The sequence below is a fragment of the Hoplias malabaricus genome, chromosome 1 (genome assembly GCF_029633855.1).
Source record: "Hoplias malabaricus isolate fHopMal1 chromosome 1, fHopMal1.hap1, whole genome shotgun sequence".
Taxonomy (NCBI): Eukaryota; Metazoa; Chordata; class Actinopteri; order Characiformes; family Erythrinidae; genus Hoplias; species Hoplias malabaricus.
Window position 1 is genome coordinate 46,037,653 of NC_089800.1, and position 18,055 is coordinate 46,055,707.

At 38.2% G+C, this 18,055-nt stretch overlaps 1 protein-coding gene across 2 annotated transcripts; it reads left to right on the forward strand.

The window, feature by feature from the left end:
* The first annotated feature begins 1,263 nt into the window (after positions 1–1,263).
* Positions 1,264–15,865, forward strand: slc13a5b (solute carrier family 13 member 5b). Of its 2 annotated transcripts, XM_066678378.1 has the most exons (12): positions 1,264–1,399; positions 2,097–2,225; positions 2,923–3,059; positions 4,934–5,145; positions 7,405–7,579; positions 7,766–7,888; positions 8,394–8,606; positions 8,803–8,903; positions 9,325–9,443; positions 9,694–9,855; positions 13,561–13,698; positions 14,636–15,865. In XM_066678378.1, exons 1-12 carry the CDS (start codon positions 1,298–1,300, stop codon positions 14,759–14,761), a joined length of 1,737 nt encoding a protein of 578 aa, XP_066534475.1. In that variant the 5' UTR covers positions 1,264–1,297; the 3' UTR covers positions 14,762–15,865. The 2 variants fall into 2 exon arrangements, with proteins under 2 accessions (XP_066534475.1, XP_066534484.1); XM_066678387.1 differs by lacking the exon at positions 13,561–13,698.
* The last annotated feature ends 2,190 nt before the right edge of the window (positions 15,866–18,055 follow it).

An 18,055-nucleotide genomic window follows, 5' to 3' on the forward strand; every position in this document is an offset into this window, starting at 1 on the left:
TCGGAGAAACACGTGACTCTTCTCGCTAGCGCCGCGGCTGTAGATATCATGGCTATACGTATTGACTTCCCTTAGCTGCTCCTTACCCGCTCAGTCCGTCCGTGTGTTCTACAGATCAGCGCCTGACTAAAACTGACTCTCAAAACCCACTCATGTGACTCTGCTGAAAATTTCCTCTTGCTGTTTTTACCATAGACACTTTTAACTCGAGCCAAACCACAAACTCTGTGAAGTGGTGAATCACATAAACCAAAGATATTCACTATTATCCTGATAATGTAAAAGAATTCATTTGACCGACCCTGTGCAGCAGTAACCGCCACAACAGAGGCCGTTGGAACAGTAACTGCCACTGACAGGCTACTGACTGTTTAGTGGCTGCCTCTCTGAGCACTGGCTGCTGTAGCTGTGCCCTAGGTCTAACTAGAATATAAACTTCTTGACATTTTGTTTTCACAAACAGTTCAGAAGCTGGTTCCTTCCTGCAAGCCAATTAAATCAAAGTCCTGTTTATCTTACACTGCATAGTCAATACACAATGGCGTTTTGACAAGAAACTGACATTTAGTTTTTAATATACTACATTTGATTAAATATAAACAATCATAAATCCATAGCACAACTCCATAAACATTAAACTATACTGAAAATCTATTTGGACATTAAATTTATAATGATTTTATGTTAAGCTTTCCAATGTTTCTATTGCTCATGCAGCTAAAACACTCTGTTACAGTATATCAAGACATTCCGATTAAAATATTTACTTTCTTCCCTAATGTCCCAATTGTGATGGTCATGACCTCACAGTCACTGCAAAGCAAAGAAAACCTATGGCAGGGCAACGGTGCTGTTTCCCGCAAGGGGGCGCTCTAATATAACTGATATTCCCAGTTCCAACGAGTGGCCAGACATTAGTCAACCTGTTGCTGCGAGCAGATGGGTAAATTAGAGAGTGAACAGCAAAAACATTTATTTAAAAACAATAGTGATTAAATTAAAAAACGCACCCCCCTGTAAACACACATAAGCAGAAATTAAACAAACTGCATTTCGTCACGTGAGCGTAAATTCATCCGAGATAATTCTCTCATTCTCTCTCTCTCTCTCTCACACACACACACACACACACGCGCGCGCACACCTCTATATATATTTCTCTCACACACACCTCTCTCTCTCTCTCTCTCTCTCTCTCTCTCTCTCTCTCTCTCTCTCTCTCTCTCTCTCTCTCCCAATTTAAAAAGAGAGGGTCCGTGTACAACTTCATTTGTAGGATCCCTCCTCACTGCTGGAGATGTCACCCTTACTTAAATCCATCTGGACCTTCAAGAATGGCTTGATACTTTTCTTCACTCCTTTGGTCCTTCTTCCTTTGCCACTTGTTATTGGTACAAGGGTATGTTATGGCTTCGTTTGCTGTTGTTTATTAACTTTACACTGTTTTTTTCTTCATTACGTCAGTGACCGCATCACGTAGGTACCATCAAGTGCAGCACTGTAACTTCAGATAACTTGCGTTTGTTTGGATTTTCCTGGTTAAATGGTTACTACTACTACTTCTACTACTATTACTACTTCTACTACTACTACTACTATTATTACTACTAATAATAATAATAATAATAATAACAATAATAATAATAATAATTAGAAGAAAAAGTGACATTTATACAGCGAATTTCACATAGCATTGCCACTTGGAAAAAGTAAAAATAGGACAGAAATAGTTCTACCAAGCCAGCTGTGTCCTGAGGTAAACATAATAACACAAATTAATTTCACATGTCTTATTTAATTGAGGCAGGTAAATGTGTCCTCAAACATGTAGATTTTTTATTATGTTTTTAATGGCATTGGTGGGGAAATTCAAATGCTTAGCTATTTACTTTATATTAAGTGTTAAAACAACAGTTTTTGGAATATTTTCAATAGAAGTTAAAAGTAATTACATGAAAATATGATACTTTTCTGAATCTTGAATAAAAGAGCGCTGTTATTGCCTGTTATCCCTATGTCAAATGTCTGTTCCTGTAGTGCATATGAGAGATGCTCTGAGATGTGGTGCTGAACCTGAGTGTGTGTGTTGGTTCCAGGAGGCCAGCTGTGCATATGTGATCATGTTGATGGCAGTGTATTGGTGTACAGAGGCTCTGCCGCTGGCTGTTACTGCTCTACTGCCTGCTCTTCTCTTCCCACTCTTCGGAATCATGAAGTCCAAACAGGTGCTCAACACTGTAAACAGAGTATTACAAATGGGAGAAATGTTTGTCAGCACTTTGAAATGATGGCTTATATCTATTTCTGCACAGAAGGCTCCTGAAGTGTTTTCTGATATACTCAGTCATTGAAATAAATAAACACATCATTATAGCGCCTTATCATTATCTTACTGAATAAAGAGCACGTACATCACTGTGACAGGGACATGTCTTTATCAGGAGTCTAAATTTACTACAGACACTACATCCTAATAGAGGTCTTCATGTTTATTCTTATCATACATTAACAATGGTACCAAATAGAGGAGGACCAGACACAGCTTTGGAGGGACATCAGAGGAAGAAATATTTGTGAATGACCTACTCTTGGAAATGTCCTTCAGGCAGCCATAAATGACTGGTCTGTAGTATAACACTAAAGGAGCCTCTTTGGTTCTTCTATTTAAGACAGTGCTCCCATAAACAGTGCAAATGATCAAGGTGTCCATTCAGTCTGGAAGTGATACATGGGGGAAAAGGTGTTATAATTTATTAATATATTATAATCACCAGTGAATTTCTGTTTGTCTCAGAAAAACCTTGTCAACAAGTTTTTATTTCTTTGTATGTTTTCTGGAAAAACATAAGGGATAAGGGAAAGTGCACACTACACAAATGTGGTCAGAGTAATTGCAATGTTTGTTCTGCTTCCATTCTCCAGGTGTGCATGCAGTACCTAAAGGACACTAATATGTTATTTTTGGGTGGCCTGATGGTGGCAGTGGCTGTGGAGCACTGGAACCTTCACAAACGCATTGCTCTTCGAGTCCTGCTGCTCGTAGGAGTGCGTCCAGCACTGTGAGTGACTTCGCACATTCTACAGCCTTACACATATGGATCAAAATATAATAATGTAGTTACTTTGCCACATGTTGCAGTCACAGTCTGTCTTGAGTTGTGTTACAGTTAGACACATGAATTAATGTTGGGAACAAAAATTGGCACTAAAGGAATACCTTAGTGTTTTAATCTTTTAATCTTATATTTAATCTCATCTGTTGTCGTATTGTTGATTGCTAAAGAAAAATTCTGTGCATTTCCTGCATTCAGAAAGCTATATGTGACTATATTAAAACATTACTGTCATTACACCTACAAACAGAATTCTAAAATACTGATTTTAGAATGTGTTTAAAAAATAACCTCTATTATACGAGTCTGAATTAACTGTTTTTCCTGCTGTTTTCTAAATATTAGGAAACACTTTCGAATAAATGCATCTAGTAATTGAACATTCAGAGTTGTGGCAGATAGAAACCAGACTGAAAATCAAGCTCTTGCCAGATTTAAAGTATTTATGTGTTATATGAATCCATCCATCCATTATCTGTAAGCGCTTATCCAGTTCAGGGTCACAGAGGGTCCAGAGCATACCTAGAATCATTGGGCACAAGGCGGGAACACACCCTTGAGGGGGCGCCAATCCTTCACAGGGCAACACACACATATTCACTCACACACTCACGGACACTTTTGAGTCGCCAATCCACCTACCAATGTGTGTTTTTAGACTGTGGGAGGAAACCGGAGCACCCGGAGGAAACCCACGCAGACACAGGGAGAACACACCACACTCCTCACAGACAGTCACTTGGAGCAGGAATTGAACCCACAACCTCCAGGTCCCTGGAGCTGTGTGACTGCGACACTACCTGCTGCACCACTGTGCCGCCCGTGTTATATGAACATTCATTTTAATATTTTATGTTACCAGGCTTCTTCTTTTGTTCAGCCCAAAAACACTGTAGCCTACACTGCAGTAAATTACTTCTGCAGACTTTAAATGTATCATGGTCAATATATGGATCATATAAAAAAATAAATTACAGCTTTAATGTTTCATAAATTCAGGCCCATGTCATTTGTTCTCTGAGCACGGCAAACTGCAAACTGAAGATAATGTAGCAAAATGCATTAGAAGGTACCTGTGTGAAACCACTTTAAATTTAAGGACGAATGGAAAAACACTCATATGTGATGAAGCAGGTATAATAATTAAATAGTCATTATTAAATGATTATTGTACCTTGCTTTAAACCACTGATTTAAATTTCCACAAATTACAGAGATATAAAGCCACCTGCCTGGTATATTTGGAGCTGTATTATCAGACGTGTTCACATTTTAAATACAATTTGTCTGGTATCCGTATAGAAATACATTTTTCGGTAATGCAAATCCTGGCTTATAAAATGTCAGTGTTTACTGCCAGTGTTTGTTTTTGAAAATTATTATTATTCCTTTAGCTATGGTCCAAGCTGAGAATCCTTGGAGCAAGACACCTAATTCCCAACTTCTCCTTGGGCACTTGGATGGCTGACCACTCCTTTGGGCGTGTGTGTGTGTTTGTGTGTGTGTGTGTGTGTGTGTGTACTGCCAATGGGCTGGTTAAATAGTAAAATATGGAGGCACAAATTAATTTAACAACTGTGCAATGACAATTAAAAAGCAAGACTTGTTTAATTCATTTCATACTGGCATCAGCAGATATACACAGGACAAATACTAGAGATAGACATCAGTGCAAAATGCCCATATTGGTGCATCGCTAGTTTTTAGATGATTTTGAGAAATATTTATTATTTACATTTATTCTCGGCTAATTACTGTTTGACCCATCTGTTGATTGGGACACTTTTAAAAATGTTTATGCTTTTTTAACTTTCATGTAGGTTGATGCTGGGCTTCATGGGTGTGACTTCCTTCCTCTCCATGTGGATCAGTAACACAGCAACCACAGCTATGATGGTGCCCATAGTGCAGGCTGTTTTGGAGCAGCTGAACAGTCAGGAAAATGAGCCAGCTGAGATCAGCTGCAGCGAGGAGGAAAGTCTTGCTCCTGATGCTCAGTTCAGCCAGCCGGCCAAATACAAAAGTGCACAAGGTGAGCCATATACACCTGAGAAATTTCAGTCCAACTTCCAACCCTGTGGACTAAGAGAGAAACGCAATAGTCTGCAGCATGTTTCTTATTAGTAAACTCACAATATCTAGTATTCACGCTTTGTGTCACACTATATTATTACATTTTTGTTTAGTGATTGCTAACGATCATCACTGTCCAAATAAACTGAGGTGTTACAAGGCTACGTGACACGTACCTTAAGTCATAAAACTACATAAACGACATCTAAAAAGGCTTATTCCAATTAGTGTAAACTGTCACTACATTCACATTTTAAAATCAGACTGAAATTTGATGGTTCACATTCATAACTTATGTCTGTGTGTAATGTGCATGAATCTGTCTCTGAATGGGCATTCATGCACTGCATTGCTCTTTTTCTAACATTCAGTGGATTATTTTGGTGCAGAAGCTGTAGCTTCATCACCTGCTTAGTGCATAATGTAGGAAGCGCAGCGCTATTTGAGACATAGCCTGGCCCATTTAGCCTGGTTGAAGTACTGTATATTCACTAGGCCAGTGGTTCCCAAACATTTTCTGTCGTGCCCCCTTTTTGTAGATGAGAATATTTTATCCCCACATCTCTTCACTGACTGGTATGAGCTTGCTTTGAGATATGCCTCATCATATTTTCTTGTTTTCTCTTTGAAAGTTGTGGCTTGAGAAAACTCATCATCTGCTGCATGTTTAGCTCTCACAAACTTGTCCATCTTTTGCTAGCAGTGCTCAAACATGTGTAGCTCATTTGCCTTGCCATGCCCCCCCCCCCCCCCCCAACTTTGGGAACAATTGCTGTAGTGTGTGCTAAAGAATGACAGTATAGAACATGATTTAAACTCATAAGAAATGCAGTGTTAGAAACATGTGGCATTCATGCTTTTCAACCATAAGAGACATGGACTCCTGGTGAGAGACTCAAGACTTGATTTGGACTTGCAGAAAATGACTTGTGAACTTCTCTGCTTTAATGTAGCAGAGTGAGGCTGAAGGCCTGTTTAAAGAGCACCCTTGGGCGCATTGGACATTAGTGTGTTCTAATGTCATTCTTCAGTCACTGATGAAATCATTCAATGCCATTGTTTGTGTGAGGGTGGTAGAAAGCTGTGCATGGCATGGAGGCTTGCCAGGTAGCACTAGAAAGGGTTTGGGTTGAGGGAGGGCTATACCAACCATCCTTTCTTGCCAGTTCTTGTGTTTGTAATAACTGCAGTTGAACCCAGACATCATGTGACTTGATCAGATTTTTTTCAGGGCTGTGAGAACATGTGAAATTTATTTTTTTTCTTTTTCAAATCAGACTCGAGTCATTTTCACGTTGTCCTACATGTCAGACTTGTTGGCATGCAACATTAATGTGAACAGTCAGATCAAATTTCATGCATTTTATCACGTGCTTTATTATGTCTATCTGCTAGCACTTGCAGAACAGCAAATCAAAAACAGAGGCTTGAGCTGTGTCCCAATTCACTATACTCACTACATAGTGTTCTTCAAAGATTATAAAATGACTACATAAAAATGACTACAGCCAAGACAGGGCACAAGTTTGACTGTGAAGTTCATAGCCAAATATAAATGGTTTTATAATTCGATGCATATAAAGCAGTATATGAGAGCCGAAACCATTATTTTATGACCTGCACTGTGCAGTATATAGGGTGGAATGAGACGTTAGAAATTAAGCTGAACTCTTGGTGCAGCAGGACAAACAATATTACTGGCATTTTATTCCCCATTCTCTCATTCTAGTTATGTACAGTAAATGAGGAAGTGTAAGGGTGCATTTTTTTCAGTTTAATACAAAGGATTGTCTCACAAATATGATGATTTTGTTGTTGGCAACAGAGGCAGTGAACATAAACATATTAATGTGAGCATGCCTTCCACCCTAAACTCTGCCAAGTGACACTTGAAGGATTAGAACATTATACATGTCTTTGTAGGTGTCAGTTCAAATTGTTGTCAAAGGCTTATGTAGGTATCATGTAGTCTTATGAATGAACACCTAGAGTAAATTGTTGCCAAAAAATATGCATTTAAAAAATGGCCACTTTGCAGAAGAAGGTAAAAGCTTTCTAAATTGAATACAGAAAAAACAGTGTATTAGTCCAAAAATTAGGAATTTTATTATGTAAATAAATAAATAAATAAACTGGAGACAGGTTTTGACCCATTCTGCTGTCTGAATGTCATTGCTGCTTCTACTATACTATACCTACAATGTTTATTTTCCCGTAGTGGTGGTGAGTGGTCTGGAAGTGTCAGCCGAGGCAGCCAGGCGCCAGGAGGCTACAGAGAGGAGGCGGATTTGTAAAGGCATGACACTGTGTGTGTGCTATGCTGCTAGCATCGGGGGAACAGCCACCATCACAGGCACAGGCCCTAACCTGGTACTCATGGGTCAAATGAACCAGTAGGCATTACACCTAATTACCAGTCATTACAGCACACGTCTTTGAACCTCTCTGAATATCTACCTTCTTCAAACCCTCATTTACTCCCATTTCTATCTATCACCCATTATTTCACTTTGCCATAGCTTCTTTTCTTTCTCTCACTGCGACAAATGGAGTGACTTGCCCTTTTTTCTTTGCCTAAGATTGTTCCCACAGAATGGTGATATTATTAATTTTGCCTCCTGGTTTGGCTTTGCGTTTCCAAACATGATCATCATGCTGACCTTAGCCTGGCTGTGGCTGCAGTTCCTTTTCATGGGGTTCAAGTAAGTATTATTTCATCCATTAAAAGTGAAGTTCAGGGAAAAATCTACCCTAAAGTAAAAAAAAAATTCACCCTAAAAGAATGAAATCAGCTCAATCTGCTACTATACGAATAGTTTCATAAAAAGACTTCTCAGAATGTTTCTTTTTCCTGTGAAAATGTACAGTTTGAAAGGTAGAGTGTATACACTGGTAAAGTTAAAACAGGTGGTTCTGCGGAAAGGGGAAAAAAAAAGTTTAAAAGTAGTTTTAACACACCCGCCATTAAAGGAGCAAATAGGCATATTCCCTAGTGATTTGTCTTGTGAATCAGCCATTATATTTACACCTAGTGGCCCCCAGGAGGTCTGGCTCCTGTGGCATAATTTTTCTCTTATCTCATGTGAGTTGCACTTTTTAGAACAAGTGCAGAAAAATTTATAATAATCACTTTCATAATTTCATAACAGTTAATGGTACACTGCTCCTTTAATTAATGCAGTTATTTCCACATTTCACTTTCTCAAGCTTCAAAAAGACATGGGGCTGTGGAAGTGTGAAAACAGAGAAGGAGATTGCAGCCTATAACGTGATCCGAGAGGAGCACCGGCAGCTGGGACCCATGTCGTATGGAGAGTGCAGCATCCTGGCTCTGTTCTGCCTACTCGTGGTTCTGTGGTTCACCAGGGATCCTGGCTTTGTTGCTGGCTGGGCCACACACATCTTCAACTCAGACGCAGAGTAAGGGTTACACCATGCAACTTCAAGTAGCAAAGTGCTCATTCACCTTGTCATAATTTCACTTAATCATAACTGTGGTATATGGAGATGATAGATGTTAAACACACTATTGAGTAAAGAACACACAAGGCTTTTTCCCTGTTAAAAGGAACTTGGAAATTGGATCAGTTGCTAATGTCACTGTGTAAATCTACAGGTACGTGACAGATGCCACGGTGGCAGTGCTCATCGCTGTGCTTCTATTCATTCTGCCCTCAAAGCCCCCACAGCTCTGCTGCAGCTCACCCGCTGGATCCAGCCCAAGTGAGAGAACTTAACCTCTTCAGTGAAGGCTTCAGTTTATTTATTGGAACAATATTATATTTAAGAGCTGTACAGGTTGAAACTAATTATCCTTAAATATGTTTGATGTGTATACACAAACTAGGTGTTACTTAAACCACATGAAAACTACTTAAATAGATTTACATTCGCACTATTCAAATAAGTCAAGCAGTTCATAAAAACAGACATGACGTATATATCATGTATACACTGTGTATATTTCATGTATTTTATTCATGTACAACCAGCTGACAAAATGAACAGTGCTCTATAGTATTACAGTGGACTGCTTTTAAATCAGTTCCGTTCAGTTTGAATTTATTTGGGTCGTAAATTTGATGTGCTAACTTCAATGTGTTTTTTGTGGTTTCATTTAGTTATTTTTCTCCCACAGCTCCATCCACTGCCATCCCCACACCTCCTCTGCTTACATGGAAGGTGGCCCAGAAAAAAATGCCCTGGAACATAGTGCTGCTTCTGGGTGGTGGATTTGCCTTGGCCAAAGGGAGTGAGGTAACGTCCAGTGATTTACATTCCACATCCCCCACCTAAGCATTTAACTTTACATGCTGCTTAATAATAAAGCCATCTGTCTCCATTATCAAACAGTACTAATGCATATTGTTAATTTCTGTCTGTTTATGATGAAATCTCTTCAAATATTATATAAATCATGTAATTATGCAATTTAAATATGATCTCATGCAGCATGTTCTGAGTAAAATAATAAAGAGTTCCACTAAATCTGTCTTATTTACTGCAGGAGTCTGGCCTGTCCAAGTGGATGGGTAACCAATTGACCCCTCTGCACAGTATCCCTCCCTGGGCCATTGTCATTGTCCTGTGTCTCCTGATCGCCACTTTCACTGAGTGTACCAGCAATGTGGCCACAGCCACACTCTTCCTGCCTGTACTTGCCTCAATGGTAAGCATGAGAGCCTTAGCACTTAAAGGCAACCTTAAAAGATTGTAATCTAAAGACACTTTTTATAAAGTTCAGAAGATGTTTTCTCTCCATTTGCTAGCTCTTCAGTCTGTTTGTGAGCTGAAAACCAGTCTAATATATTTACGAAACCCCAATGTCTAGTGTCTGTAAATTACTAAAAAAACAAACTGTCTTGGTCCAGTATGCTAGGATTTCTCTCTATTTCTCACTCTCTCTCACTCATTCTCTCTGCTCATGGAAGAGAAATGGCATCTGTAGATTTTGTGCACAATGAAAAGCACCCCACATATTTAAAAAGCATAAACTGAAATGAGGATATTCTATTCCTGCTTCATAGGTGTGCAAGAAAGGATTGCGTTTCCCCACAATTTTAGACATCCCCTTTAAGTCACTTTGTGTCTACAAACCTAAATAGTACTTTCCAAAGACGCAATAAAAATTAAAAGTTGTAATGTGTTAAATCACTTGCAAAATCATACTAATTATCAGTCTGAGCTTTTAATCAATACAATATTTATTTTGTAAATAGGAGGGGAGATATTTGAATATGATTCACCTGCAGATTTTGGCCCCATCCGCACCGATCTGTTTATTTTAAAAAACTAAGGTTTATGCCTGTGATTTGGCCTCCCGTCCACAAATGTCACTGGAAACTGATGTTTTCTAAAGCGCTTTTTGTTGTCACTGTTCTCGTGTGGATGAAGGTAGAGGAATATTTTCTTAAATGCTGACATGACAGAGCACACCTGTTTCTGGCTGAAATTCAAATACCTCCTCACTCCCTCTGTGCTGAAGTACATATGTCATTAAACTACAATGTACATGCAACCAGCACTAGATTCTAAATTCCTAAATATAAATGAATATACATTATGCCGTATTAGAAATAATGCACTAATAAAATCTAGACGCAGTAATTTCATTACTTGCATTATACTTAGAGTGATTTGGGATGTACACCTCTGTGTTTCTCTCATGGGTCGTGTTGTTTTAAAGCTCTCTTTAAGACTGTAGATCTCAAACTTTTCTATCATTCCCCACCTCAGACGAAGGGGAATTTCCGTGCCCCACCTGTACCATATCACCCCCAAAAAATGGTAATAATATACATATGCAAGTTTACAATTTTCGAATTTCTCGAAGTGACATCAATGTCAATCTCTAAATCACTAGCTTATCGTTATAACACTAGATACAACATTAACATCAATGTGCTTCCATTTCTCACTTTTGAGTGAGTTTGCTGAGTCAAAGCCCATCCCATTCCCAAAATATTCTTACGTAGATAAGGCAGTAAAATGCTGCATTTATTATGATGTAGAACAGCATTTGATTAACATTAACTTTAGAGTTACAACACACTATGGAACTTTACATACTACACTACAGACCTCAAGCCCAGACTCTGACAGTGAAGCAGATGATTGGAGCAGCTTTATATTTGAACAGGCGCCTTAATGAAGGCTGTAAGAAGACTCACGGTGTCTGTCTCGCAGCCAAAACACGTTAATCTCGGTGGTGCATTTTCAAAATAGAAGTTCGCGAATAAAAGCATATTTAGGTTCCAGGCAAGCTGCATATTTCTGGTCTCCTATCTAATGTTCTTTTAGTATGTTTAAGGGCTATAAATGAATCCATTGTTATTGGGTGCTTTATTACTCAGTAAGCTTTATATGGAAAAAAAAGAAACGCATTAATAAATACAGGCTCATTAATAAAGAAATGCTTGAACTCATCAAATGCCATCTTGACTACAGCCCTAATAAGAACAACACCTTATTTAGAAGCTGAAGAATACCAAAAAGTACAAATAAGAAGCCTAGTGTAAATCCAAATGCCAAAGAATATACCCCACATTAGTAAGTGAGCAAGTGCCAGCAACACTGAAGCAGCATTCTAGCCCAGATTCTCACACTCCATTGTCCATTCAGCTCCAGTGAACTACTCCAAGCCCTTTCAGAGGCCCCTATAACAGCTAGCCAAGTTCTCAAACAGCTTCAATTCAGCTATGGCTCGTGAGTACGTCCCCTACCCTCTGAACACTGTGTACACAGCACTACGCTGTTTCCTTTTAGTTAACTCACAAAGCTCCACTATAACACTTGGCTCAGTATGAGCGAAGAGAGAGAGAGAGAGAGAGACAGAGAGAGAGAGAGAGAGAGAGAGAGAGAGAGAGAGAGAGAGAGAGCAGTGAATATGGTCATAAAATTTAGTACCAATCTTGGCTCAGTGTGAGTGGGGAACCCGTAGTACCCGGAGGAAACTCACACGGACACAGGGAAAACACACTGAATTCCTCATAGAGATTTACCCAGAGCTGGAACCCACGACCCCAATACCCTGGAGCGTTGTGACAGCAACACTTCCTGCTGCACAACCTGCTCCCCAATATCATTCCATATTCAGATTTCAGCGTTGGATAACATCAATTTTAACAGAAAATTACATAGAATCTTCTAAATTGTTTCCAGATTTTTCAGTAGAAATCTGCCAATATATTTTCCACTCTTCAAAAATTTTGATTTGAAGCTGGCTGCATATTTAACTTATTCCAGCTTCAGATTTACACTCACCATTCCATAGAAACTAACTCCAAACCTGTGGTATTCATATTTCTGTTGTTGAATGAACAGTTTGATTTAATGCCAGTCTTACCTGGAATGGCTGAAATGGTCTCTGTCATTTGCACAGTACTGTAATGATTATATTTTGGTGCATTAAATTAAATGTGCAGTTTTGCCTCATTGTAAGAAAGCATTCAGCACTATAAAAGCAATAACATAATTACAGTTCATGAAACACAGTAGTAAAATTTGACCACTGACACCAGTCAGTACTTTTCTGCATTCATATCTGTTTATAACATTTGTTCCTATGTATATTCTTTGTGGCGAGTTGAAGGAAAGACTTTTTCTCCTTGCTTTTAATTAAGGCCGTGCTCGTTTAAGCAACTTCATGCACATGTTCATGCCTGTTTAAAAAAATGCAGTCTCTCTCTCTCTCTCTCTCTCTCTCTCTCTCTCTCTCTCTCTCTCTCTCTCTCTCTCACTCACTCACACCCACACATACACACATTTGCTTTCATGCATTGTGGGGCCATTACTTTCATTCCCATTTTTTAATTCATCCTTACCTTATCCATAACTGCTACTAACTTTATGCTAAACCTAACCTTACCCTAACTTTAAAACATCTTCTTATAATTTAATAATTTACACAGTGGGGACCAGATTGTGGTCTCCACAAGCAAGGAGAAACCCCCCAATTTGAGTGTGGAAACAGGTTTTGGTCCCCACAGCATGATATATTACTGGTACACACACACACACACACACATTCCCCAAACCAGGATCAGCTGTATTCTTTTGCACCCAAAAAAAATCTAATCCATGTCTCAAAAGCCTAAATTACTATGTGTCAGCCTTTGTGTTATGGTTTCTGCTCTTCAGCTGTGTAATGCTTCTGATGAGCGGCTACTCTCTTTGAGACATGAGTCAGCCTGGATATATCATTCTGAAGAATCACAGCTTAATTACACACTAAATGAAGATGCACGGCAAAAGAAAACAACCACTTAAAGTTGAGATCTGAGTCAGAGACACAATAGAATTACAGCAGAGCACTTGTCATTTACATTTAAGCCGAATGTTGACCACACTTTTTATTTTTATTGATTTATTCTAGTCCCAGTCCATCGGAATGAACCCCCTGTATGTGATGGTACCCTGCACTCTCAGTGCCTCTTTTGCCTTCATGTTGCCCGTGGCAACTCCACCCAACGCTATCGTCTTCTCCTATGGTTACCTCAAGGTTTCAGACATGGTAAGAATTCCAATGTGGCTTCGAGGCCTTACTTAGCTGGGAAACTTGATTTGAACAGCTATGAACAAATCTGTCTGGAAAGTTACTTTCTAATCTGGGCTTAGATTTAAGTTTGTAGTAGCTCAAAATGTTGTAAATTGTTAGCCCAGGAAGACAATTTTATATCTCCAAAACAGCAACTTCACAGCTGAAGGAAATACATTCTTATACATCAGTATATGTTATTTTATTTTATTTTGGGAATGTTTCTAGTGATACATTTATTGTGAATTTTTTTACATTCTATAAATATCAGAAAATTTCTAATTATATACATTAAAAAACACACCTAAAAGCACATAAATGTTTCTGTCACAACAGCTACATTTGTGTCCTGTATTAACATTTCCAACAGGTAGATCATATACAGCCCCTTTTAAGACCCTTTATAGAGATAGAATTTGCTGTCACAAAAACATTCTTCTTGTCACTTTAACATACATTAAATTCATTTCTATATCTTAAAATTTGTCATTTCCTTAGGCCAATATGCCAGTCTGATCAGGATGTTTGAATCACTGTATATTGATAAAGTTTTAGTTATGTGGGACAGCTTAGTTTTTTAACAAAAGAAAAAACAAAATCAAAACGTAATTGTCAAAGTTACATGTCATAAAAAATACATTCAAATGCATATAGTCATCCAAGTTACTTAGAATTATCTGAAGTTTTCCTATCATCCAGATCATTTGCAGAAGCATGTGTCCTTATTTCATTATTATTGTGAATTTAACAGATGGGCATAAATGGGTTAAAGTTCAATTTGTCCCTTTTGTTTAGTAGGTGTTATTGATGAAGAGACAATATGACCCCACATCCGTGTGTCTATAGTCTAAAATTAAGCTTTTGTTTTTCTTTGTTGTGATGCCAATTACATGTTTGTTTCCATCTCTTCCAGGCAAAGGCAGGAATAATGATGAACATAATTGGGATCTTTTGCATCACACTGGCCATAAACACTTGGGGCAAGGCCATGTTCCATGTGGACTCTTTCCCAGCATGGGCAAACATCACAGGCTTGTAAAGGCCAGTGTCAAGCCTGAATGAAAATGCACGGTGAACAGCTTATCCTCTTAAAAAATACATACAAATCTCTCAGGGGCTGACCTCTAGACTCTAGCAGTCAGAATTGATCTGCTGTGATTTCAGAGCTGCTATCACTGACACAAAAGGCCCATTTCACTAAGGTAGCATTTATACCTGCTTTCATTCCTGTGGGAGAGTATATATATCACATCAATGCCTAATGAAAGTCCAAGTCCTTTAATTCAGGGTATTATTTGTGTTTCTATAAATCTGATGCATATTTAAGGTAGATATTATACATAAAAAGAACAGGTGGATAGAAAAAAACCATGTGTCTTCAGAGAATTGTAATTCTGAATGGGTGATCTCATATTTACTGTGTGAGTGAAGATACTGTTTACAGACAAACTTCATGGGCCATCCCACTTCAGCCACCTTATGTTTAATCAACATTCCAAACAACCTTCCCTTTTTTTATGAGTAATTTACAAAATGCAATACAGTAATTCCCAAACATGCAACTTCCACTATGTACAATAACAAGAATGTCAGTGTTTTGTCAATAATTTTGTTAAGGTCCAGATAAGAGATACTTCTATACAGAACTATAGAGGTCCAGAGAGTCAAACCACAACAGCATTTGAAATTCAACACAAAAACATCAAGGAGAACACAATTCACTGGAGATCACTACGAGATGAATGGAAAATTATGCAAATGTAATATTTAGTGTTCTGCTTTAATGTTGTTGGGTTATCCTTAATACATCTGTGCTAATGTAGTGGTGTCCTCATCTATGATATACATGCTGTGTCTTTTTATCTATTGACTCTCAGGGCCACCATACAGATCAATGAAATGGATCCACAGGTTTATGAGGACATTTTATAACCTATTGAACATATTCTTTCAAGTAGCCTAACTCTGACTCTGTGTTTAACTGCAAACATTTGAACAGTGGCTGTGTGTGTTTTTGAATGCACTGTGTATTGTTTTCTACTGTATGCAATTGCATACTGTTTGTTACATGTACAAGTAATATCTGTGGTGTGTTTATTTTTTGCCTAATAGGCAAAACACAGAAAATTCTCCGAGTTTTGGAATAATGTGTCCTAAGGAGACACGGTCAGCCTGCATGATCAACATGCTTACCTGAAGCTTGCTTTTATAGATTTTGTATTTATTATTATTATTATTATTATTATTATTATTATTTTTATTAATTCATTGTTTGTTAATTCAAGCCCTAACAAGGAATATTCACATAACCTTCTGGGATTTAGCTTTCATTCAAATTTACTAACAGACGTTATGTTAGAACATTGTTCATTTTAGTAGGAGCGTTGCTACCATAAATTCGATCTTTTTTAAGTAGAACTCTATTGTTAATTTCACTGACTGTTGACTGGCACTTTATGTGGTGTGTTTGTAAAAGCAATGTAGTTAATTTCAGTTGGGAAAAAAAGCTGCAAAAGGATTTTAATAAAAATATTTAAATCAAGCAGTCTCTTGTTTTATTTTATTTACCCTCAAATTGTCATTTTATTCAAATATTGTTTGAGGTCATGGTCCCAGAAGGCTGTAGCTTCGCTGTGGTCTGTACATTTGTGAACTTTTGCCCCACTCAGGTAGATTTATATGGAATTATCCACAAAAATAAAATTAGAATTGTATTTTAGACTCCTCAAATAGGTATTTTTACTTCAGCTTGAGTCATTATTTCACTAAAGTGACCTTTAAGGCCAAGCATTTGTTGGGTGTGTAAAACCCACATTTAATATTTAAAATGCTATAGAACAGGGGTTCTTAACTTTATGACACTTTGGAAAGATGTGACAGGCTTATACAGACATGTGAAAACCTGATAAGTAAATGCTTTGTTTGTCCAGCTGGTATTCATCTGGCTCAGAAATTTCACAATATGATGACAGTTCCCTTGAAATACAGCAATAGAAATGATAGTTCAAACAATAATAAAGGGCCAGCTTTGGTTTTTGGAAGCTAACTCTGATTTTATCCATCCATGATTTAACTTCCCTCTCATTTCTGACTCATTTTTGTTAGGCAGAGAATGTTTCTCATCAGAGAAGGCTTCAGAATAGACAATGACACATTTCATGGCATTCAGCCATAAGAACTTTGATGAAGTCAGGTACTGATATTAAACAATTAGTTGTGGATCAAAAACACTGCTCCAACTAATTGCATACGTATAGGATTGGACCTCCTCACTCAAAAAAATGGAGGTCCATGGATTCACAGCCTAATGTCTAGACACTTTATGCCTCTCTAGAAAACACTGAATTGAGTATGTTGAATTAAGGATCATGCAGCTGCTCTAGAGAATATTGAGTGTAGGGATAGAGATATCGGTGTCCACGGCAGGTCCATAAATATCCAAAATGTTTGAACACAATTTATTTATTTTTACTGTAGTTTTTGTACATTACACTGTCTCTTATTTGTAAGATTACTTTAACTGAGTTTTTGTAATAGCACAGAATTATTTATTATTCATTTTCTGTAGCTGCTTCTCCAGGTCAGGATCGCAGTGGGTCCAGAGCCCACCCAGAACCACGGTAGCAAGGTAGGAATGCTGTCAAATTGTGGGTGTAGGGGTGGTCAAGGACAAGGTACTAGGAGCAGGGATGGAGGTAAGTGCAGGAGACCTTATTTACAATCAGAGACAAGGACTCTAAACACAGAGCAAGGACACTAAACACAGAAGCTAAATGCTAAACACAAGGCATGGACACTAAACACAAAGGCTAAACACTAAACAATAACTAAACTGAGCAGAGAGATTAGACAAAGCAAAGGGTCTAAGCATGGACAATAGACAATAAAAAGAACAAAACACAGAAAACTAGATACAGCACCACGAAGCAAAGACAACTGACTGCAAACAACAAACAGAGAAATATGGAGACTGAAATGCACAGCACAAGGGAAGGGCAGACAACAGACCAGCAGTAAACAATGGCCCACAACCAAGGAAAACAGACACAGGCTGTAGAAGGACACCATAGACAAGAAACACCTGGGAAGGATAACAAGAGGGTAGGACCAAAGGAAGCATAGGTGGAAACACTAATGACAGGGCATGGATGCTAAACACAAAGGCTAAACACTAAACAATAACTAAATGGAGCCAAGAGACTAGACACAAAGCAAAGGGCCTATGCCTGGACAATAAAAAGAACCAAACACAGAAAACTAGATACAGCACCATGAAGCATAGACAACTGACTGCAAACAGAAAACACAGAGAAACATGGAGACTGAAATGCAC

Bases quoted from the DNA above. Each gene is read 5' to 3' on its own strand.
- slc13a5b (XM_066678378.1), top strand. From the start codon at position 1,298: ATGTCACCCTTACTTAAATCCATCTGGACCTTCAAGAATGGCTTGATA. The intron at 7,889-8,393 runs GTAAGTATTATT...CACTTTCTCAAG, and splicing joins TTCCTTTTCATGGGGTTCAA to CTTCAAAAAGACATGGGGCT. The intron at 9,444-9,693 runs GTAACGTCCAGT...TATTTACTGCAG, and splicing joins CCTTGGCCAAAGGGAGTGAG to GAGTCTGGCCTGTCCAAGTG.